Source organism: Macaca nemestrina, chromosome 17, assembly GCF_043159975.1.
Source record: "Macaca nemestrina isolate mMacNem1 chromosome 17, mMacNem.hap1, whole genome shotgun sequence".
Taxonomy (NCBI): domain Eukaryota; kingdom Metazoa; phylum Chordata; class Mammalia; order Primates; family Cercopithecidae; genus Macaca; species Macaca nemestrina.
Genome location: NC_092141.1, coordinates 2,915,201 through 2,939,930, shown reverse-complemented (window position 1 = coordinate 2,939,930; position 24,730 = coordinate 2,915,201). Strand labels below are relative to the sequence as shown.

The 24,730-nt window shown below is 43.0% G+C and overlaps 1 protein-coding gene across 2 annotated transcripts in view; it reads right to left on the bottom strand.

The window, feature by feature from the left end:
• The window catches only part of LOC105471766 (platelet activating factor acetylhydrolase 1b regulatory subunit 1), a 106,238-nt gene that overhangs the window by 12,198 nt on the left and 69,310 nt on the right, over positions 1–24,730 (bottom strand). For both annotated transcript variants that reach the window (XM_011724479.2, XM_071082126.1), the window contains exons 3-7: positions 12,884–12,968; positions 12,248–12,322; positions 11,144–11,350; positions 2,289–2,457; positions 272–374 (exon numbers count right to left, since the gene is read on the bottom strand). In XM_011724479.2, coding sequence (XP_011722781.1) covers positions 272–374; positions 2,289–2,457; positions 11,144–11,350; positions 12,248–12,322; positions 12,884–12,968 — 639 coding nt within the window. The remainder of the gene's footprint in view (positions 1–271; positions 375–2,288; positions 2,458–11,143; positions 11,351–12,247; positions 12,323–12,883; positions 12,969–24,730) is intronic.

Below are 24,730 nucleotides of genomic sequence, written 5' to 3'. Positions count from 1 at the left end.
AGGCTGGAGGGCACTGGTACGATCTTGGCTCACTGCAACCTCCGCCTCCCGGGTTCAAGTAATTCTCCTGCCTCAGCCTCCCAAGTAGCTGGGATTACAGGTGTGCCCCACCAAGCCTGGCTAATTTTTGTATTTTTAGTGGAGACGGGGTTTCACCATTTGGTCAGGCTGGTCTTCAACTCCGGACCAGGTGATCTGCCTGCCTTAGCCTCCTAAAGCACTGGCATTACAGGTGTGAGCCACTGATGCCTTTTCAACCAAGCTTACTTACCCAGTTTGCACTTCCCACATTTTTATGGTTTTATCCCTTGAAGCGGACACTAGATGATCTCCATTGGGCATGATGGCTACTGAGGAGACATTGTGGTCGTGGCCTGAAACACACAGCACGGCGGTGCGTTATGGCACATTAGGAAGCAGCACCCCCAAGAGCAGTGAGACATCAATTCACCATGGGGTCTCCCCACGTGAAAGCAAGTTCTAAATACACTGGATTTTATACAAATTTGATAAGAAACCTGGATTTACACGATAAAGTTAAAAAAATCAGTAAAAACAATCCACAAGGAAACAGTCAACTCCATTTAGGATTAAATTTCAACCTGTACAAATGGTTTAAAAACGTAAGGTATCAGGATTATCAACATTTGAAATATATTCATATACTTACCTCAGTGAGTCTGTTTACATATAAACGCTAGGAAAAACAATTTCTTTCTTTTTTTTTTGGTGAGGCAAGGACTTGCTCTGTCACCCAGGCTAAAGTGCAGTGGCGCAATCACAGCTCATGTAGCCTTAAACTCCTGGGCCCACGAGCTCTTCCCGCCTCAGCTGTCAAGTAGCTGGAACTACACAGGTGTGGCACCACCACACCCACAACATTTTAATTTTTTGTAGAGACAAGATCTCCGTATTTTGCCCACACTGGTCTTGAACTCCTGTCCTCAAGCAATCCCTCCTGCCTTGGCCTCTAAAAGTGCTGAGATTATAGGTGTGAGCCACTGTGCCTAGCCTGTAGACTGATATTCTAAAATATAAAAAAGATAAAACGAATGGGTAAGAAAAATGGGGAACTGGTTCTCTGTTTAAAATGGTGGGCCAGGCGTAGTGGTTCACGCCTGTAATCCCAGCACTTTTGGGAGGCCAAGGCGGGCGGATCACCCGAGGTCAGGAGTTCAAGACCAGCCTGGCCAATACGGTTAAACCCTGTCTCTACTAAAAATACAAAAATTAGCTGGGCGTGGTGGTGCTCACCTGTACTGCCAGCTACTTGGGAGGCTGAGGTGGGAGAATTACTTGAACCTGGGAGGTAGAGGTTGCAGTGGGCCAACATCGCGTCACTGCACTCCAGCTTGGGTGACAAAGCAAGAGGCCATCTCAAAAAAAGAAAAAAAGTGTTCATGTGTGGAATTCCTGTAATTATAAACTTCCCCAATGCATTTAATTGGGCACGGGGGGGCGAGGAGAACACAATCTTCAAATTATGCCCTTTAGGTAAACACACAGTTTACTCATGTGTTAACATCATGGATAATCTGTATGCACTCCTTGTACAAAATCCCAACATTCAAATGTCATCATGTGTAAAGAAACAACAAAAATCCCTACGTAATGAGCATCTCCTACGTGGCAGGTACTACACCAAGATGATTTATCTTATGACTTCATTTTATCCTCATGACAACTGTATGACTCTGGTATTACTACCTCTGTTTTGCTGATGAAAGAGGTTTAAATTTTCTAATGCCATAAGTAGACAAGTAGGAATCTGAACCCAGGTATCTGTCTCTAAAGCAAATATACTCTCGTTCCACAAACATACTGCCTCAGAAAACAGTTCCCACAACAAGACCCAGGAAACAACTTAACAATGAATGAGGGCACGGGATATGTACCCTTATTCCATTTAAGTGAGCAAGATAAACTGGGCTCCAGTTTTCACTATACCTACTCTCTCTGGTCTTCAGTTTCCCAACTACGAGAAATTAATAAAACACAAACAAAACCATTTTTAACTCAAATACAGATAAACGACCTGGCAGTTTTTCTTACCAAAAAATACTCATACAAATATTTTATATAAAGTACTAAGAGATACTTAAAACCTCGTAATAGAAACGACTCTCAACTACTGTGACTTATCCCTGGACTATCTACATCGTACGCTCTTCCACCAATACAGACAATTAAGAGGTGCATAAAGGAACCCCGTACACTATTAGAAACAATATTCTTTCTGAAGTACCATGATAGAAATTACTATTAAAGTACTATCCTCTACCCCTTACCATGCATGGTTCTGATGCATTCAAAGCCCTGAAAATCCCATAGTTTAATGGTCATATCTGCAGAACAGGAAGTCAGAAGCTTGCCGCTGTGATCGAATGAAATGTCCTGTACAGAGTCTGTATGTCCTTTAAGAGTTCGTTCAAAATCTCCAGTCTCATAATCCCACACCTGTCAAGTGAACAGAAAACTGTTTAACACCAACTCCATCACTCCTTTCTTGTTTCATATTTGCACTCAGCAGGCCAGTCTGGCACCTTATTGAGCAATTAACCAAACAAGTAACAAAAGATAACTAACTTAGAAATACTGTATCTCATGTACAAATTGATCTTTTTTCTACAGGGAAAACGAACGTTGCAATTATTAAAATCTATCTCTAGTACCACATTTGCAAGGTTTCTATCACATAACCAACTGTAATAGTGATAAAGTATAATAAAGTCACAAAACACAGTCCGTTTCCTGTCTCAGAGCAGGAAAGACATGTAAATAAGGAAACTTTAGGGGAAGAAATATGAGAAAAGAAAGAGATGGAAAGGAAAGGGAAAGAAAAGAAAAGGGGAAGGGGAAGGGAAGGACCTTAAGGGGGCTATAGCAGGTATTTGTATGTAGAGTATTTGAGGAATAATGGATCAATACTCAATCCTACTAGACCAGCAAAACTCAGACATCTGAAGAGCCAAGGAAAGTTTCAGAAGATGTAAACTGTTCACGAATAGCAAATGAACAAAAGCTTATGTCATTTTGAGTTAAAAAGTGAAATATGGCCGGGCATGGTGGCTCATGCCTGTAATCCCAGCACTTTGGGAGGCCGAGGCGGTCGGATCACAAGGTCAGGAGATCGAGAACATCCTGGCTAACACGGTGAAACACCGTCTCCACTTAAAAATACAAAAAATTAGACAGGCATGGTGGCGGGCACCTGTAGTCCCAGCTACTCGGGAGGCTGAGGCAGAATGGCCGTGAACCTGGGAGGCAGAGGTTGCAGTGAGCTGAGATCCACTATAGCCTGGGCGACAGAGCAAGACTCCACCTCAAAAAACTATATATATATATTTTTATATATAAAAATATATATAAAATTTTGGCCAAGTGCAGTGGCTCATACCTGTAATCCCAGCACTTTGGGAGGCTGAGGTGGGCGGGTCACCTGAGGTCAGGAGTTGGAGACGATCCTGGCCAACATAGTAAAACCCTGGTCTCCACTAAAAATACAAAACTTAGCTGGGTGTGGTGGTGCGTGACTGTGGTCCCAGCTAATCAGGATGGAAGGCTAAGGTGGGAGAATCACTTGAGCCCGGGCGGCGGAGGATGCAGTGAGCTGAGATTGTATCACAGCACTCCAGCCTGGGCGAGAGAGCCAGACTGTTTCAAAAAAAAAAAAAAAAAGAACAGTCACATTTTAAAAAGATAATTTTGGAGTGCAGTGGTGTGATCAGAGATCACTGTAGCCTCATACTCCTGGGCTGAAGAGATCTTCCTGTCTTAGTCTGTCGAGTAGCTGGGACTACACAGGTGTGCACCACCATGCCTGGCTAACTTTTTGATGTTTTGTAGAGATGGGGTCTCAGTATGTTGCCCAGGCTTATCTCAAACTCTTCCATTTTCTTTTTTTTTTTTGAGATGGAGTCTCACTCTGTTGCCTAAGCTGGAGCGCAGTGGCGCAATCTCAGCTCACTGCAACCTCTACCTCCCGGGTTCAAGCAGTTCTCCTGCCTCAGCCTCCTGAGTAGCTGGGACTACAGGCATGCGCCACCACACCTGGCTAATGTTTGTATTTTCAGTACAGATGGGGTTTCACCATGTTGGCCAGGATGGTCTTGATCTCCTGACCTCATGATCCACCCGCCTGGGCCTCCCAAAGTGCTGGGATTTCAGGTGTAAGCCACTGCACCTGGCCCTATGTTCTTTCTTCTCTTTCTCTTATTTTAATTGACAGGGTCTCCCTCTGTGGCCCGTGGTGAAGTGGAGTGGTGTGATCACAACTTACAGCAACCTCGAATTCTGGGCTTCAGTGTTGTTCCCACCTCAGCCTCCACAGGAAGTAGGACTACAGGTGCACACCACCACACCCAGGTAATTATTTCTTTCTTGTAGAGACGGGGCCTCGCTATGTCGCCCAGGTGGGTCTAGAGCTCCTGGCCTCAAATCGATCCTCCTGTCTTCGCCTTCTGAGTCACTAGGATTACAGGTGTGAGCCACTGTGCTCATCCCTCCTCCTGCTTCTTATCACAAATATTTTCCTGTGCCACTAAACACTCAGAAAGTATTACTTTTAAAAGAATTCTCGGTTGGGCATGGTGGCTCATGCCTGTAATTCCAGCACTTTGGAAAGCCGAGACGGGTGGATCACCTGAGGTCAGGAGGTCAAGACCATCCTGGCCAACATGGTAAAACCTCGTCTCTACTAAAAATACAAAAAATTAGCTGGGCTTCGTGGTGGGCACCTGTAATCCCAGCTACTCAGGAGGCTGAGGCAGGAGAATTGCTTGAACCCGGGAAGCAGAAAATGCAGTGAGCCGAGATCATACCAATGCATTCCGGCCTGGGCAACAGGAGTAAAACTCCGTCTCAAAAAAAAAAAAAAAAAAAAAATTGCGGGCTAAACCACCATTATAGAAAACATTATGGTGAACATTTCTGAATATAAAAAAATTCTGTCCTCATTTTATAATACTTAGGTCAGACAGCAATGGGGAAAAAGAATTAGTGGGTCAAAAAGTATAAACTTTTAAAGCCTTCATATACTCTGTTAAACTGATATCCCATAAGACTGTATCAAATGTAATGAGAATGACTACTTTATCAAACTCATCACTGGGGATTCTTATTTAATAGGTAAAATATCTTGACAATTTCACACACACACACGGTAATTTTTTTTTTTTTTTTTTTTTTTTTTTGAGACAGAGTCTCGCTCTGTCACTCAGGCTGGAGTGCACTGGCGTGATCTCGGCTCACTGCAAGTTCCGCCTCCCGAGTAGCTGGGATTACAGGTGCCTGCCATCACACCCGGCTAATTTTTCGTATTTTTTAGTAGAGACAGGGTTTCACCATGTTAGCCAGGATGGTTTGATCTCCTGACCTTGTGATCCACGTGCCTTGGCCTCCCAAAGTGCTGGGATTATAGGCGTGAGCCACCGGACCTGGCGCAATTTTTTTAAGACAGGGTCTCACTCTGTCACCCACACTGGAGTACAGTGGCTCAATCATAGCTCACTGCAGCTTCCAACTCCCAGGCTCATGTGATCCTCCCACCTCAGCCTTCCGAGTAGCTGGGACTACAGGCATAGGCCATCACACCTGGCTAATTTTTTAAGTACAGACGAGGTCTTGCTATGTTGCCCAGGCTGGTCTCTAACTTCTGAGCTTTAACAGTCCTCCCACCTTGGCCTCCCAAAGTCCTAGGATTATAGGCATGAGCTACCACACCCGGCCCGTAATTTCAGTGTTTATTTCTTCTACTGTTAGTAGTAAGGCCAAACTGTTGTTATTATTTGGTTAGTTGTTACTACCTTTTATTTTTTTGAGACAGTCTTGCTCTGTTGCCCTCGCTGGAGTGCAGTGGAGTGATCTCGGCTCACTGCAACCTCCGCCTCCTGGGTTCAAGCCAATTTCCTGCCTCAGCCTTCCAAGTAGCTGGGACTACAGGTGCACGCTGCCATGCCCAGCTATTTTTTTTTTTTTTGCATTTTAGTAGAGATGGGTTTCACCGTGTTGCCCAGGCTGGTCTTGAACTCCTGAGCTCAGGCAATCTGCCCGCCTCGGCCTCCCAAAGTGCTGTGATTACAGGCGTGAGCCACCACGCCTGGCCTGTTACTACCTTTTTTTGTGAATTGTCTGCTCCTGTACTATGTCCATTTTTCTGAGACGTTAGTGGTTTACACATCTGAATTCTTCATGTTATATATTAAAGTTGGCAATCCAGCTGGGCGCGGTGGTTCACACCTGTAATCCCAGCACTTTGGGAGACAAAGGCAGGAGAACTGCTTGAGCTCAGGAGTTTGACACCTGGGCAACATGGCAAGATCCCCTCTCTACAAAAAATAAAAAATCAGCTGGGCATAGTGGCACATGCCTATAGTCCCAGTTACTGAGGAGGCTGTGGTGGGAGGATAGCTTGAGTCTGGGGAGGCCGAGGCTGCAGTGAGCCATGACTGTGCCACTGTACTTCAGCCAAGGCAACAGAATGAGACCTTGTTTCACACACAAAAAAAGTTGGTAATCTTTCTTTTTTTTTTTTTTGAGACGGAGTCTCGCTCTGTCGCCCAGGCTGTACTGCAGTGGCCAGATCTCAGTTCACTGCAAGCTCCGCCTCCCGGGTTTACGCCGTTCTCCTGACTCAGCCTCCTGAGTAGCTGGGACTACAGGCGCCCACCACCTCACCCGGCTAGTTTTTTGTATTTTTTAGTAGAGACAGGGTTTCACCATGTTAGCCAGGATGGTCTCGATCTCCTGACCTTGTGATCCGCCTGTCTCGGTCTCCCAAAGTGCTGGGATTACAGGCTTGAGCCACCGCGCCCAGCCGGCAATCTTTCAATTGCTTATTAGTTGAACATATTTTTGAGTTTTGTTTGCTGTTTATTTACTTATCTTTTAGAGATAGGGTCTCGCTTCGTTGCCCAGACTTGAGTGCAGTGCCATGACCATAGCTCACTGCAGCCTTGACCTTCCAGGCTCAGGCGATCCTCTCAGCTCACCTCTTCTTTCTCCATGTTTAAATTAGTTCTAGCCGGGCACGGTGGCTCACACCTGTAATCCCAGTACTTTGGGAGGCCAAGGCGGGTGGATCACTTGAGGTCAGGAGTTAGAAATTAGCCTGCCTGGCCAACAAGGCGAAATCCCGTGTCTACTAAAAATACAAAAAATTTAGCCAGGTTTAGGGGCGCACGTCTGTAGTCTCAGCTACTCAGAAGGCTGAGGCAAGAGAATTGCCTAAACGTAGGAAGCAGAGGTTGCAGTGAGCCAAGATCGCACCACTGCACTGCAGCCTGGGCAACAGAGCATCTCAAAATAAATTAGCTCTAAATGACAATCAGAAAAATCAATCTAAAAATTTAAATAATGTAATTAAAAATACTGTCATGAACTGGTCTAAATATACATCCCTCTATAATATTTTTCATAAATTATTGTTCAAAGGTTGATGACAACTGAATGTTTTTAAAAGAAACCAGTTTTATTCATCAAATGCATGTAAGACATTATTTAAGACAATTTTATTGTTATTAATAATTATAATATCAGCAACAGTTTATTGAGCCCTTACCATCTATTTGCCAGGCATTGTTCTGTTACATTCATTACATATGCATTACTTTTACACTGCAGAATATAATACAGTTATTTATTTATTTGCTTATTTAATAGAGACGAGGTCTCACTTTGTTGCCCAGGCTGGCCTCCAACTCTTGGACTCAAGTGATCCTCCCGCCTCAGCTTCCCAAAGTGCTGGGATTACAGGCATCTGAGCCACAGCACCTGACCACACAGATATTTTTAAATAAGAAAATTGAGCCTTAACTGTATCAACCCCTTTGCCCAAGATAGTCATAAAATTACAAAACACTTTTTGTATGTTGTCCTTTGAGTATTTTGGAAAATCATTCTATTGCAGTTGTCATTTAAAAATAACTTAGCTGGCCAGGCACAGTGGCTCACGACTGTAATTCCAGCACTTTGGGAGGCTGAGGCAGGTGGATCATGAGGTCAGGAGTTTGAGACCAGCCTGACCAAGATGGTGAAACCCCATCTCTACTAAAAATACAAAAATTAGCTGGGCGTGGTGGCGGGTGCCTGCAATCCCAGCTACTCGGGAGGCGAAGTCCAAAAGAGGACAGCTTGTTACTGATGCTGATACACTGCTGACACTGAGTGCTCCTCTGGAATCTGGCCAGCAAAAACTGTTTTAAACAGCTTCCATGTCCTAAATCATTTAATCCTCCCCCAGACCCTACAAAGTAGGTATTTATTAATAATCTTCATTTAATAAATCAAGAAAGCCACAAAAAGTTAACTTGCCCATAATCACATTAACTATTGAGTGGTAGAGCCAGGATTTGAACCCAGAGCCAGTGCCCCTGACCACTAACTATCCTACAAAGCCTCTCTATATAAATAAGATGATCAGCTTAAAGTTACTAAAATGATGATTCATTAGAAACAAAGAAAAGTATTTCTAAAATAAATCAGTCAAAAGTTAACAAAACCATATATAACTACTTCATTAATGAAACAACCACATGTGTGCACATTTAAAGACTAAATGGTATGAGGAGGTTTCCTGTGGCCAGAAAAAAATAAAAATAAAAAGACCAAGTTGAAGGGTGGACTCTAAGTAGTTGCTGTGATACGTGGTATGATTACAAATAAAAAGTTCTAAAACTTCCATTTGTAATAATTTTAAATCAGACTTAATAGATACATTTTAAGGGGGTACATTTACAGTTCTATTTATGCTTTTATAATACTGTTATAAAATCAACAGTTAAGCCTAGATTCTAGATTTTCCACCTTTTTTTTTTTTCTTTTGAGACAGTCTTGCTCTGTTGCCCAGGCTGGAGTGCAGTGGCGCAATCTCGGCTCACTGCAACCTCCACCTCCCGGACTTCAAGAAATTCTCCTGCCTCAGCCTCCCGAGTAGCTGGGAATACAGGTGCCCATCACCACACCCGACTAATTTTTGTATTTTTGGTAGAGACAGAGTTTCACCATTTGGCCAGGCTGGTCTTGAACTCCTGACCTCGTGATCCACCCGCCTCAGTCTCCCAAAGTGCTGGAATTACAGGCATGAGCCACCACGGCTGGCCAATTTTCCATCTATTAAAGAATGTCTACCTCTATCCCAAACCTCACAAGAGCAGTTGTAGTGTTTTAGTACATAACGATGAAAGACTATCATGAAAAAAATTTAAATGCATGTCTACCTATTTTTTAAAATGGAGTATATTAATGTATTAGGCATATAATTATTTTACCCTCTAGAAATCCATGATGCTTGTATGAATGTAAGACTCCCTTACAATGACTCCACAGCCACCCTCCTAAATCACAAGCCCACAGGGTGCAAGTCACTGATTTAGAAACTAAAGAAATCACATAAACACACTGTAAAACAATGTTTAATTTGAAGAACTAGTTAAGTACAGTCGCATTTAAATTATGCCTGTATTTATTTTTTCTTTTTTGAGATGGAGTCTTGCTCTGCCCTCCAGGCTGGAGTGCAGTGGCGCGAGCTTGGCTCACTGCAAGCTCCGCCTCCTGGGTTCTCACCATTCTCCTGCCTCAGCCTCCTGAGTAGCTGGGACTACAGGAGCCCGCCACCATACCCAGCTAATTTTTTTGTATTTTTAGTAGAGACGGGGTTTCACTGTGTTTGCCAGGATGGTCTTGATCTCCTGACCTTGTGATCCACCCGCCTCGGCCTCCCAAAGTGCTGGGATTACAGGCTTGAGCCACCACGCCAGGCCTATGCCTACATTTTATGCTGAACTGCTATATGACATATACAATCTACTCACATTTTCTTAGTTATACTTTTTTTTTTTGGAGACAGAGTCTTGCTCTGTCACCCAGACTGGAGTGCAGTGGCGTGATCTCGGCTCACTGCAAGCTCTGCCTCCCGGGTTCACGCCATTCTCCTGCCTCAGCCTTCCGAGTAGGTGGGACTATAGGCGCCCACGACCACGTCCGGCTAATTTTTTTGTATTTTTAGTAGAGATGGGGTTTCATCATGTTAGCCAGGATGGTCTTGATCTCCTGACCTCATGATCCACCCGCCTTGGCCTTCCAAAGTGTTGGGATTACAGGCGTGAGCCACTGCGCCGATTGGTTACACTTTTGTAAATGAAACTTAATATCTGTAACTAACTTACTTTGAAACAACCCTTAGTATAGAGAGACCTACCTAAATCTACCTATATTGCAACTATCTTATCTTTCTGTAGGAGGTTTATACAACTGTCATTTTACTGTGTCTGGAACAAAGGCAACTTAAAAACAACTCTTTTCCTAATTAAAAAAGCACAACATTAAAAGGTATTATATGTTTACTGTGAAAAAAAATTTTTTAATGAAATATATAATTTATAAAATGAAAAGCTCTTATATTCCCCTACTCCTGGAAAGCCAATTTTAAATACATCAAGGAAAGTCCAATTTAAATGAATCCTCTACTGAATTCGTTTGCAGTAAAGATTCACCCTATCAATTACTAGTTTTGTCAAATGGTATTTCACACACAACCTCTGTTTAAAGGTAAGGCACACACTTTTCATCCTCTAAGAACAAAAACTGTTCAAGCACAAGGTGATCTACTGACATCAACTCAGTTAGTGACACCCGACTTTCTCAAATTCACCATCGAACTTACCTGGCAGCATGCCTCTCAGGAGCCACAATGGTATTTTATTCCAATTCTGTCTTTAAGATTCAGAACCAAATCACTACATTTCAAAGAGTACCTCCTGTCCCTCTGCATAGGCCCTCATTTTCAGGATCTTTTTTTTTGAGACGGAGTCTCGCTCTGTCGCCCAGGCTGGAGTGCAGTGGCCGGATCTCAGCTCACTGCAAGCTCTGCCTCCCGGGTTCACGCCATTCTCCTGCCTCAGCCTCCTGAGTAGCTGGGACTACAGGCGCCCGCCACCTCGCCCGGCTATTTTTTCGTATTTTTTTTATTAGAGACGGGGTTTCACCGTGTTAGCCAGGATGGTCTCAATCTCCTGACCTCGTGATCCACCTCAGCCTCCCAAAGTGCTGGGATTACAGGCTTGAGCCACCGCGCCCGGCTTATTTTCAGGATCTTTTAATTTTCTTCACCCTATTAACTTTAAGTCTGCTTTTAGCAAAAAATTACCTTAATAGTAGCATCCTCTGAAGCAGAGACCATAACACTGAACACAGGATGGAAAATGACTCGAGTGACTGGACTCCTGTGACCACTCAATGCATATTTTTCTGGCGGACGGGGAATCCATTCTTTTGGGTCTCGTTTCTGACCAAGAGGTCCACCTGACGTAAATTCTTCTTTTGCTTCATTTAGCTTTGATTCTAATTCCATAACCTTGAAAAAGAGCATGTAGTTACGTACAGATAGATTTCAATAAAAATAGCATGTGACATTTAAAAAAACTGCATTTTGCAACTATATATGCAGGATACTTGAAAAAATTTCAGTAATCTCCAAGCATTTGTCAAATTTAAATGAAAATTATTTATTTTATACAGCATCAAAACCTAAGTCATGAGGAAACTAAAAACTGAGAAAAATTCAGTACAATTGCCTTAACTCTTTAACACAAAGAAAAACTTCAATTTATATCTGGTGACAGAGTCTTCTAATCAAAGAAGGGCAGTGAATTTGCCTTGGTCCCTCTAAGGCTGCTACTCTTAGTAAGTTCTTTCCAAACCACATTATATATGGTAATCATATTAATAATAAAAGCTAATATTTATTGAGCATCTACTATGTGCTAAGCACTTTTCTAAGAGCTTCGTAATAAATGATCAACTCATAACAATGTTATTTACTTATTCTAACTTTGCCTATGAAGTATACATTTTAGGACTGGAATATTATTTGTTGTATTTACAGATAAGAAGAAAAGCTCAGAGATAAAAATGACTTGTCTAAGAGCACACTGTAGTGCTCTTTTCCCAGCATCAATCACAATGGCTCCATGTGTTCTTTCCTTCTAAGTGCACAAATGAGTTCTTTCAGTATCAATTCCTCCAAGTCAGGACTATGCAGATTCCACCCAGTCAGCAACTCCGGATATGCGAGTTACCATGTATCTGCAATAATATGCCTAGGTCATACTTTTCATAAAGCACAGAAAATGTATTTTTATTTGCTTTTTAAAGATTAGATGCAATTATTAATTAATGCAGATGAATAGTTATTTTCAGAAAGTTTATATAACTGAATACAACTAATTTTAAAGAAACAAGACTTAGTTACCTTCTTCTGTAACCTAATAACAGATGTCCATTTTTTTTCCAAAAGACCAGCATACTTTTTATCTAATTCTTCATTCTAGAGAAAATAAAGTTAGAACCTTTTAAGAATGGCTTAACTATGATCCTCAAGCCAAAGATTACTCATCTTTAATCCCAAACATTACTAAAAATCTGATTATAAAAAAAGGGAGTGGCTGGACACGGTGGCTCACCTGTAATCCCAGCACTTTGGGAGGCTGAGAAGGGTGGATCACCTGAGGTCAGGAGTTCAAGACCAGCCTGGCCAACATGGCGAGACCCCATCTCTACTAAAAATACAAAAATTAGATGGGTGTGGTGGTGCGCGCCTGTAATCCCAGCTACTCGGAAGGCTGAGGTAGGAGAATCACTTGAACCTGGGAGGCAGAGGTTGCAGTGAGCCGAGATCACGCCATTGCACGCCAGCCTGGGAGACAAAGCGAGACTCCATCTCAAAAATAAAAATAAAAAATAAAAAAAGGGAGTGAAAATCAAGTTCACTACCAAGTAGACCACAGTAACAAATGACAAAATTGTGCATAACTGTTAACTACAGATACCTGAGTAAAAATCCACTCATTAACTCTACTTTGAAGAATTGTTAAAAAGTAAAACATACCATATCTAATTCAGCTTCCTTTTTAAAAACTGAATATGCCTCTTCATAGCCATTTGAACGAAGATAATCTGCTATAGCTCGATTTCTGAAAGAAAACAAATTCAAATGACTCCTAAAAAAAAGACCTCATTTCTATTTTGAAGAAATAGAATTTATTTAAAATCTCATTAAGCCAAGATACTCTTGAGAGTATTCCCTTTCAAATCATACAAGTATTTCATTAAAAAGGACACCCCCGCAAAGCCCTCAGAACTTTTAGCCTCTGTCATAGTACATCCATAATATTATATTCTTAGTTATAAGTTTTTCTTTTTTTTTTTTTTTTAACATCAGAAGAGAAATTACATATTTATAAGTTTCAAATGTGTTGCTTACCTCACAAGCTGTAGGCACTCTATAGATCAAGCTATGGCTCTGTGACAGCAATCATCAATTTTGCTAACATTTACATTTAGTCTTTCTTTACTACTTGTTATACACTCAAAGGCTGACAGCTGGAATTTAGTTTTGCAGAGAAAAGTTTTGAGAAAACTAAAGTATTTTCATATTAGAAATAACTTTGAACCACTGGAGTCGGTGAAAAAAAGAAATCATACACTATAAACTTAGTCTACTGTCGTAGAATGAGACATTCATTTAGAATTAGAACTTGAAGGTTAGAGAAGCTGAATTAGCCTTTTCATGTTTGCCTTATACAGTCTGAGTACCCTTTATACAAAATGCTTGGGACCAAAAATGTTTTGGGCCAGATAGATAGATAGATAGACAGCCAGACAGACAGACAGATAGACAGAGATATATAGATAGATATATAGATATAGATCACGAGGTCATGAGTTGGAGACCAGCCTGGCCAATATGGTGAAAAGCCCATCTCTGCTAAAAATACAAAAATTAGCTGGTGTGGTGACACATGCCTGTAATCCCAGCTACTTGGGAGGCCAAGGCAGAAGAATTGCTTGAACCTGGGAGGTGGAGATTGCAGTGAGCCGAGATTCTGTCACTGCACTCTAGCCTGGGCAACAGAGCAAGATTTCTTCTCAAAAAAAAAAAAAAAAAAAAGGCCAGGCGTGGTGGCACATGCCTATAATCCCACCTACTTGGGAGACTGAGGCAGGAAAATCACTTGAACCTGGGAGGCAGAGGTTGTGGTGAGCCCAGTTCGTGCCACTGCACTCTAGCCTGGGCAACAACAGCGAAAACTCCATCTCAAAAAACAATACAAAACACGCTCCAGTAGTATTGTAGAACTGGTGGGATTACTGACTTTAACTCAATGGTATGTTTAAAACAAATCAGCAAACAAAGATAACAGGGAATTACCAGCAAACACTTTATGTTCCAGGTAACTATCAGCATGCCAAAAATCAACGTATAATAATTACAGGGTTAGGCCGGGCGCAGTGGCTCATGCCTGTAATCTCAGTACTTTGGAAGGCTGAGGTGGGCAGATCACAAGGTCAGAAGTTCAAGACCAGAGGCTGGGAGCGGTGGCTCACGTGAGCCTATAATCCCAGCACTTTGGGAGGCCAAGGCAGGCAGATCACAAGGTCAGGAGATCCAGACCATCCTGGCTAACACAGTGAAACCCCATCTCTACTAAAAATAAAAAAAAATTAGCTGCGCATGGCGGTGGGCGCCTATAGTCCCAGCTACTCGGGAGGCTGAGGCAGGAGAATGGTGTGAACCTGGGAGGCGGAGCTTGCAGTAAGCCAAGATTGTGCAACTGCACTCCCGCCTGGGTGACAGAGCAAGACTGTCTCAAAAAACAAACAAACAAACAAAAAAAGTAGTAGTAGTTCAAGACCAGCCTGGTCAACATGGTGAAAACCTGTCCCTACTACAAATACAAAAATTAGCCGAGCATGGTGGCAGGTGCCGGTAATTCCAGCTACTTGGGAGGCTGAGGCAGGAGAATTGCTTGAACCTGGGAGGCAGAGGTTGCAGTGAGCCGAGATTGCACCACTGCACTCCAGTCTCGGCAACACAGAAAGACTCTGTCTCAAAAAATAATAACAGTAATTAAAAATAATTACAGTGTTAGACAATCACATCAAAGACATTGAGGAGAGGTAAATCTTAATGTTATTACAAGTCTGTGTCTGTGTCTGTGTGTTACTCATACTACAGCTTGTACCTTCCTTCTGGCCTGTTTCTACTAATGGCTAACTCCATTCATGCTGAAGTATCTTCTTTACACAGAGCTGACTCTACTTTTTGATTTCCACCAAGTAATTATACTTGGGCCTTCCAAATCAATATACATACATATTTTTTGGAGACAGGGGTTGCACTCTGTCACCCAGGCTGGAGTACAGTGGGTCGATCTCGACTCACTGCAACCTCCGCCTCCCGGGCTCAAACAATTCTCCTGCCTTAGCCTCCTGAGTAGGTGGGATTACAGGCACATACCACCATACCCAGCTAATTTCTGTATTTTTAGTAGAGACAGGGTTTCGCCACGTTGGTCAGGCTGGTGTCGAACTCTTGACCTCAAGTGATCTGCCCGCCTCGGCCTCCCAAAGTGCTAGGATTACAGATGTGAGCTACTGCGCCTGACCCCAAGTCAATGTTAAGAAGGCAATGGCTCTCTCACGAGGTGCAATCAAATATCTTCTTTTGTCAAAGCCTGTACTACAAACCTTCAACAAAAATAAATTTTCCTTTTGTTAGAGTGTTGCATCCTGGCTGGACATGGTGGTTCACACCTGTAATCCCAGCACTTCGGGAGGCCAAGTTGGGCGGATCGCTCAAGGCCAGGAGTTTGAGACTTGCCTGGGCAACATGGCCAAAACCCTTCTTTACAAAAAGTACAAAAAATTAGCTGGGTGTGGTGGCAGGATCACCTGAGCCTGGGAGGTCAAGTCTGCAGTGAACTGTCATTGCACCACCTGCACTCCAGCCTGGGTGACAAAGTGAGTCCCTGTCTCCAAAAAGTAAAAAAAAAAAAAACAAAAAAAACCCTGCATTCCAAAGTAGTAAGAGGAAAAAAAGGCTGCAACACATTTATTTCTTAGCTTCATTTTCTTTTAATATAAAAAACAAACTTCAAGCAAATAAAGAAGAATATGTCAAGAAATCATATATATTGGCCGGGCGCGGTGGCTCACGCCTGTAATCCCAGCACTTTGGGAGGCCGAGGCGGGCGGATCACAAGGTCAAGAGATCGAGACCACGGTGAAACCCCGTCTCTACTAAAAATACAAAAAATTAGCCGGGCGCGGTTGTGGGCGCCTGTAGTCCCAGCTACTCGGGAGGCTGAGGCAGGAGAATGGCGTGAACCCGGGAGGCGGAGCTTGCAGTGAGCCGAGATCGCGCCACTGCACTCCAGCCTGGGCTGGGCGACAGAGCGAGACTCCGTCTCAAAAAAAAAAAAAAAAAGAAAAAAAAAAAGAAATCATATATATTATTCTTAAATACTTAATGTTCCTACCAAACTCTATTAGCTCAATTGCTATTTTGGGGTCAAGTCCTAATGCCTGAAACTCTGCCTGAAAACACACTACACAGCTTCAAACAATAAAGCTCACATAACACATAATACATATGTGTAACATATATACAAATTACAACAACTATAATCTTTTTTTTTTTCTGAGAAATGGTCTCAAGCTCTGTCTCCCAGGCTGGAGTGCAATGGCACAATCATGGCTCACTGCAGCCTCAACCCCTCCGGGCTCAAGTGATCCTCCCACCTCAGCCTCCTGAGTAGCTGGGACCACAGGTGCATGCCACCATGTAGGGCATTTTTTTTGTTGTTGTTCTGTAGAGACAGGGTTTTGCCATGTTGCCCAGGCTTGTCTCAAACTCCTGGGCTCAAGAGATCCTCCCACCTTGGCCTCCCAGAGTGCTAGGATTATGGGCATGAGCTACCATGCCAGGCCAACAATTACGGTCTTAAGGAACATTTTTTTGTAAAGGAAAAGTTAAATGGTGACACTTTTCCAGGTAAAGGAAAGATAATATTAAAGGAAAAATAAGAAAAATGATTACTCCCTTTTCCTTCTTAAAATCAGTAGGACAGAATCTTCAGTACCACTTCTTCCGCCTCCACATCAGGCCCTACTGAAAGGTCTTCAAGTGCAATAACACGCATGGAACTACCATTCTTAGGATAACAATGCCTTCTTCTGGAATACCTCCTGAAGACCTGAGGCTGTTTCACAGTTAATCTTTTTTTTTTTTAAAGAAGAAGGAGCACATTCTAAAACAACCATAAAAGTACAGCAGTACAGGTTTTTTGTTTTTGTTTTTTCATAGAAATAATAACACTGTTTTAGTTCTATTAAATTCTATTCTCGGCCGGGCGTGGTGGCTCACGCCTGCAATACCAGCACTTTGAGAGGCCAAGGTGGGTGGATCACGAGGTCAGGAGATCGAGACCATCCTGGCTAACAAGGTGAAACCCTGTCTCTACTAAAAATACAAAAAATTAGACAGGTGTAGTGGCGGGTGCCTGTAGTCCCAGCTACTCAGGAGTCTGAGGCATCCAAAGAATGGCATGAACCCGGGAGGTGGAGCTTGCAGTGAGTCAAGATTGCACCACTGCACTCCAGCCTGGGTGACAGAGTGAGACTCCGTCTCAAAAAATAATAATAATAATAAAAAATATAAATAAATAAAATATATATATATTCTCCTACCAGCAATGTAGCCACAGCCACACTTCTAGCCACGTATCAGGTAAGTAATATTGTCAGGGTTAGGGAAAGAATTCCAGCTGGGCGTGGTGGTTCACACCTGTAATTCCAGCAATTTGGGAGGCCGAGGTGGGCAAATCACCTGAGGTCAGGAGTTCGAGACCAGCCTGGCCAACATGGTGAAACTCCGTCTCTACTAAAAATACAAAAATTAGCCAGGTGTGGTGGCATGCGCCTATAGTCCCAGCTACTTGGAAGACTGAGGCAGAATTGCTTGAACCTGGGAGGTGGAGGTTGCAGTGAGCTAAGACTGCGCCACTGTACTCCAGCCTGGGCAACAGAGCGAGACTGTCTCCAAAAAAAAAAAAAAACCAACAACATAAAAAAACATCCAGAGAATTTTAGCACTACCACCTTTGATGCCCTGCCTCTCAAAATTTAAGCCAACAACTTGATCCAGTTAATGCAGAACCTTTAACTTCAGCAAGGTTTACCACTATTACTAAAAGTAAGAAATAAGTAAAGACTGAAGAACCTCAGCAGGTGGCAGTGGCTCACGCCTGTAATCCCAGCACTTTGGTAGGCTGAGGCAGGAGAATGGCTTGAGCCTGGCAGGTTGAGGTTGTCGCAAGCTATGAGTAAGCCACTGCATTCTAGACTGTCTATCAGAGCAAGACCCTCTCTCAAAAAAACAACAAACAAAACAAAATAAAAACCCACAAAATTCTTGGTTCTAACAGCCTAAAGAGTGCTTCTAGGGCTTGCTAGTAATTTCAGTTGACCTAGAGTAGATTTTCATCAGCTTGCTTTCTCTCTTTCTCTCTGTCTCTCTTTCTCTCTGTCTCTCTCTCTTTCTTTCTTTCTTTTTGAGACAGAGTCTCGCTCTGTTGCCCAGTCTGGAGTGCAGTGGCGTGATCTCGGCTCACTGCAAGCTCCACCTCCCGGGTTCACGCCATTCTCCTGCCTCAGCCTCCCCAGTAGCTGGGATTACAGGCATGTGCCACCACGCCCAGCTAATTTTGTATTTTTAGTAGAGATGGGGTTTCTCCACGTTGGTCAGGCTGGTCTTCTCAAACTCCTGACCTCAAGTGATCCGCCCACTTTGGCCTCCCAAAGTGTTGGGATTACAGGCGTGAGTCACTGTACCTGGCCTCATCCGCTTTATTAAGGATGGAATCTTTGCCTCTTTAAAACCAGTCACTAGAATTAAACAGAAATTCACACAGAAGTAAAACAGAGTAGACCAAAACCAGTAATACTGTAAAGAATCAGAGAAGGCTGGGTGCGGTGGCCCATGCATATAATCCCAGCACTTTGAGAGGCCCAGGAGGGCGGATCACTTGAGGCCAGGAGTTCGAGACCAGCCTGGCCAACGTGGTGAAACCCCGTCTCTACTAAAAATACAAAAAATTAGCCAGGCATGGTGGTGGCCACCTGTAATCCCATCTACTTGGAAGGCTGAGGCAGGAGAATTGCTTGAATCTGGGAGGCAAAGGTTTCGGTGAGCTGAGATTGCGCCACTGCACTCCAGCCTGGGCGACAGAGCAAAAGTCTGTCTCACACACACACACACACACACACACACACTCAGAGGTTAAAAAAAGAAAAATGGTTAAGCAAAATAAAAAAGAAAATGGTTAAAATCAAAACTGAGATGAAGGACTTTTATCCATGAGCAAACAGATCCTAGCTAGACATAGCCTAGACTTAAATATCAAACTATTACAAACATAACGAATGAAATTATTTTCTAAACTACCAAAAGTTTCTGAAAATGCCAGGATTTGATTTTATCTGACTTCCTACACTCTTTTCATTGTTGTTTTGATCCCCTAGGGTAATTTCTGCAGCTGTAATACTAGTCTTAACACCTCATCAATACCACCCATAAGAATTTTTTTTTTTTTTGAGATGGAGTCTTGCTCTGTCGCCCAGGTTGGAGTGCCGTGGCGCGACCTTGGCTCACCACAACCTCTGCCTCCTGGGTTCAAGCAATGCTCCTGCCTCAGCCTCCTGAGTAGCTGGGATTATATACACCCGCCACCACATCCTGATGATTTTGCGTATTTTTTGCAGAGATTGGGTTTCATCACGTCAGACTCCCAGAGTGCTGGGATTACAGACATGAGCCACCATGCCTTGCCAATAATAGTGTTTTACAAACTGTATACTCTAGCATTCTAAAAATGAAAAAAGTTCTAAGAGTTCTGTAACCATTTTATTTTCACTGCTCATATGAAGAAAAAACAAGGTTAAGTCAAAGGCTGATGAACTGAGATGTTTTCTTACTAGACCCATTTAAACAGATATACTAATAGCCAGGACAATCCTAGCAAAAAGAACGAAGCTGGAGGCATCACATTACCTGACTTCAAACTATACTACAAGGCTACAGTAACCAAAACAGCATGCTACTGGTACCAAAACCAACAAACAGACCAAGGGAACAGAACACAGACCTCAGAAATAACACCAAATATCTACAACCATCTGATCTTCAACAAACCTGACAAAAACAAGCAACGGAGAAAGGATTCCTTATTTAACACATGGTGCTCAAAAAACTGGTTAGCCATAAGCAGAAAACCGAAACTGGACCCCTTCCTTACACCTTATACAGAAATTAACTCAAGATGAATTAAAGACTTACATGCAAAACCCAAAACCATAAAAATCCTAAAAGAAAACTTAGGCAATACCATTCAGGACATAGGCATGGACAAAGATTTCTTGATGAAAATGCCAAAAGCAACTGCAACAAAAGCTAAAATTGACAAATGGAATCTAATTAAACTCAAGAGTTTCTGCACAGCAAAATAAACTATCATCAGAGTGAATGTGCAACCTACAGAATGGGGGAAAAAAAGCCCATCAAAAAGTGGGCAAAGGATATGGACAGACACTTCTCAAAAGAAGACATTTATGTGGCCAACAAACATATGGAAAAAAGCTCAACATCACTGATCGTTAGAGAAATGCAAACCAAAACCACAATGAGATACCATCTCATACCAGTCAGAATGGTGACTATTAAAAAGTCAAGAAACAACAGATGTTGGGCCGGGCGCGGTGGCTCAAGCCTGTAATCCCAGCACTTTGGGAGGCCGAGACGGGCGGATCACGAGGTCAGGAGTTCGAGACCATCCTGGCTAACACGGTGAAACCCTGTCTCTACTAAAAAATACAAAAAACTAGCCGGGCGAGGTGGCGGGCGCCTGTAGTCCCGGCTACTCGGGAGGCTGAGGCAGGAGAATGGCGTAAAAACCCGGGAGGCAGAGCTTGCAGTGAGCTGAGATCCAGCCACTGCACTCCAGCCTGGGCGACACAGCGAGACTCCGTCTCAAAAAAAAAAAAAAAAAAAAAAAAAGAAACAACAGATGCTGGCAAGGCTGTGGAGAAATAGGAATGCTCTTACACTGTTGGTGAGAATATAAATTAGTACAACCATTATAGAAGACAGGGTGGTGATTCCTCAACGATCTAGAAGCAGAAAAACCATTTGATTCAGCAATCCCATTACTGGGTATATACCCAAAGGAATATAAATCATTCTACTATAAAGACACATGCACACTTATGTTTACTGCAGCACTATTTACAATAGCGAAGACGTGGAACCAACCCAAATGCCCATCAATGACAGACTGGATAAAGAAAATGTGGTACATGTACACCATGGAATACTATGCAGCCATAAAAAGGAATGAGATCATGTCCTTTGCGGCAACATGGATGAAGCTAGAAGCCATCATCCTCAGCAAACTAACACAGGAACAGAAAACCAAGCAGCGCATGCTCTCACGCCTAACTGGGAGTTGAACAATGAGAACACATGGACCGCAGGGAGGGGAACAACACATACCCGGGTCTGTTGGTGGGGGCGGGGGCCAAAGGGAGGGAGAGCATCAGGACAAACAGCTAATGCATGTGGGGCTTAACACCTAGGTGATGGCTTGATAGGTGCAGCAAACCACCATGGCACACATTTACCTGTGTAACAAACCTGCACATTCTGCACATGTATCCCGGAACTTAAAGTAAAATAAAAACTAAAAAAAAAAAAAAAAAAAAAAAAAAAAAAAAAAAAAAAAAGGGCCGGGCACGGTGGCTCAAGCCTGTAATCCCAGCACTTTGGGAGGCCGAGACGGGTGGATCATGAGGTCAAGAGATCGAGACCATCCTGGCTAACACGGTGAAACCCCGTCTCTACTAAAAATACAAAAAAAAAAAAACCAAAAACAAGCCGGGCGAGGTGGCGGCGCCTGTAGTCCCAGTTACTCGGGAGGCTGAGGCAGGGGAATGGCATGAACCCGGGAGGCGGAGCTTGCAGTGAGCTGAGATTCGGCCACTACACTCCAGCCTGGGCGACAGAGCGAGACTCCATCTCAAAAAAAAAAAACAACAAAAAAAGATACACTGAAAAGGCTAAGCTTGCATATTCAGGGCAACAATGGAGACAACATGCATTACTCTAAAAGGTCCAGAGGCCCAACAAATCTGAGATGTCTGCAGGGCTGTTGAAGGCTCTGTGAAGGTAACACAGAAGACCAGGCAGTATCAAGCATGACACCACCAGGAGCACACCTGGAGTCATCTTTAGTACTCTCCTCCAAAAGCCATCTCTCACACCACCCCAGGCTATACCATTTTAGATAACAAGATGAAACTTGTTATAGTCTTGGGAGAGTATGTGAATAAAATTTATTTCCAGGGCAGAAATATACAGGGGATCATTCCCTAAGCTGCGGCCATAGGATATCAACCAAGTCTCAAACAGGTATCAAGCCTTCCTAATTTTTTTTTTTTTTTTTAATGGAGTCTCACTCTGTCACCCAGGCTGGAGTACAGTAGCATGGTCTCGGCTTGCTGCAACCTCTATCTCCCGAGTTCAAGTATTCTCATGCCTCAGTCTCCTGAGAGTTGGGATTACAGGCGAGCACCACCATGCCCAGCTACTTTTTTTTGTATTTTTAGTGGAGACAGGGTTTCACCATGTTGGCTGGGCTGGTCTCGAACTCCTGGCCTCAAGTGATTTGACTGCCTTGGCCTCCCAAAGTGCTGGAATTACAGTCATGAGCCCCCATGCCCGGCCAAGGCTTGCCAATATTTTCTTTTTTTTTTTGTCTGCGACGGAGTCTCACTCTGTCGCCAGGCTGGAATGCAGTGGTGCAATCTCAGCTCACCACAACCTCACGATTCTCCTGGCTCAGCCTCCCAAGTAGGTGGAACTACAGGTGTGTGCCACCACACCCTGCTAATTTTTGTATTTTTAGTAGAGATGGGGTTTTGCCATGTTGGCCAGGCTGGTCTCGAAATCATCATCTCAGGTGATTCGCCCACCTTGGCCCAAAGTGCTGGGATTACAGGTGTGAGCCACTGTGCCCAGCCAAGACTTCCTAAATTCTTATGCTAAAATACCCTACCGCGTCTTCAGGGAAAGGGCAGCACAGATGTGATGAGTTCCTGGCCATAGGTCTTATACCTCTCCAACCTCATGTACCCTAAGAAATCTGTCTGACAAACTGATTGCCATTACCATCCTTCACCATCACATTTTAAGATAACTACTTCCAAAAGGCAGTTCAGGATTCAACTACTACCAATCTTGGGACAAGTACAAGTTCAGCAAGAGGCTACAATGAGACCTTATCCATGGCAGAGACAAAATGAAGAAGAATGAAATTCAGGCAACTCCGGGTGAGTGGAACTTTATCTTCCCCATCAAGCAAAAAGAACCCTGTACCTGGTAACCAGCCTGCTGGCTCCCATTTCTTTTCATCAGACAGCTGGGTCTGAGGTAACATTCTGATATACCCTCCAGACCACAGCAGCAACAAAAGCCAAAAATGATCTACCAAATAAGTATATCACATTGCATTTTCAAAAAAGCAAAACCAAATAAATAAACAAAAAATATGCATTACTGTTCATTCTCATATTTGGATTAAATTTCTTGAGTTACAGAAACACAAAACAGAGGGCAGTCACTGAACAGTTGTCTTCAGCCTCCACCCTTTTTTATTGTGTTTCCCTCTTTACCCTTTAACCTGTTAACAAAAATAACTTTACTGAAAACTAAAATACTTAAAGGTATGAGAGAGAGAAAGGGGGTTGGGGGAGTGGGAGAGAGAATGTCACACTAACCGGGCTGAACTCCTAATTATGTTGTTTTAAAGTTACTATATTATTGACTGACACTTAGAAAAAAACTGCATGGCCTGCTACAGGCCAGAAGTCAGCTACGTTTCCAGAGACAGGGAGATTTTGCCTTAGTTGTTCAGCATAATTTACAACTGTGAGATCCTCTCAGGATATATTCCTGTAAAAATATTTTGCGTTATTTCAAAAGCTCATAAGGAAAAGTCAGGTTGTACAATAAGACAGTACAACTGTCATGTATTGAATAGTTTGAAACATTTGTATTTTTAAAATGTAAACCAAAATTTCACTATAAAACATGTAAAGAAAAAAGGAGAGAGGAAGAAGGGATGAGTGTCTGTTATTCCCAGTTTTATACAAGGGAATATAAAAGAAGGTTAAGTTATATATGGTCCCTTGCCTCCTAGGGATCTTGTAAACCTATCGGAGGAGCAAAATAAAAGTTACTGAAGTCTATGAAATTTAATTCAAAACCAAGAGAAGAGAGACTGAATGGAAGAATCTTTTTATAAAGGCAAGATGCGAGGCCTTAAAGGAAGTAGTAGGTATTACCTAGGCAGGGAGCTGATGCGGACCAAGTGAATCAGAATGGTACATTATGGAGATCTCAATGTTTATCTAAAAACATCTGATCAAATTCAACATTCTCGGCCAGGTGCAGTAGCTTACATCTGTAATCCCACCACTTTGGGAGACTGAGGTGGGTGGATAACTTGAGGTTAGGAGTTTGAGACCGGCCTGGTCAACATGGCGAAACCTCAGCTCTACTAAAAATATAAAATTAGCCCGGCGCGGCAGCGCACGGCTGTAATCCCAGCTACTTGGGAGGCTGAGGCAGGAGAATCACTTGAACCTGGAAGGTGGAGTATTGCAGTTAGCCAAGATGGCGCCACTGCATTACAGGCTGGGTGACACAGTGAGACTCTGTCTCAAAAAACAGAAACAAATTCAACATTCTTGATTTTAAAACATTCCTTATTAACGGAAAGGTCTTCATTAAGAATGTTCACTAACATCAGGAAAAAGAAATCTCTCAAACCTTCAACCA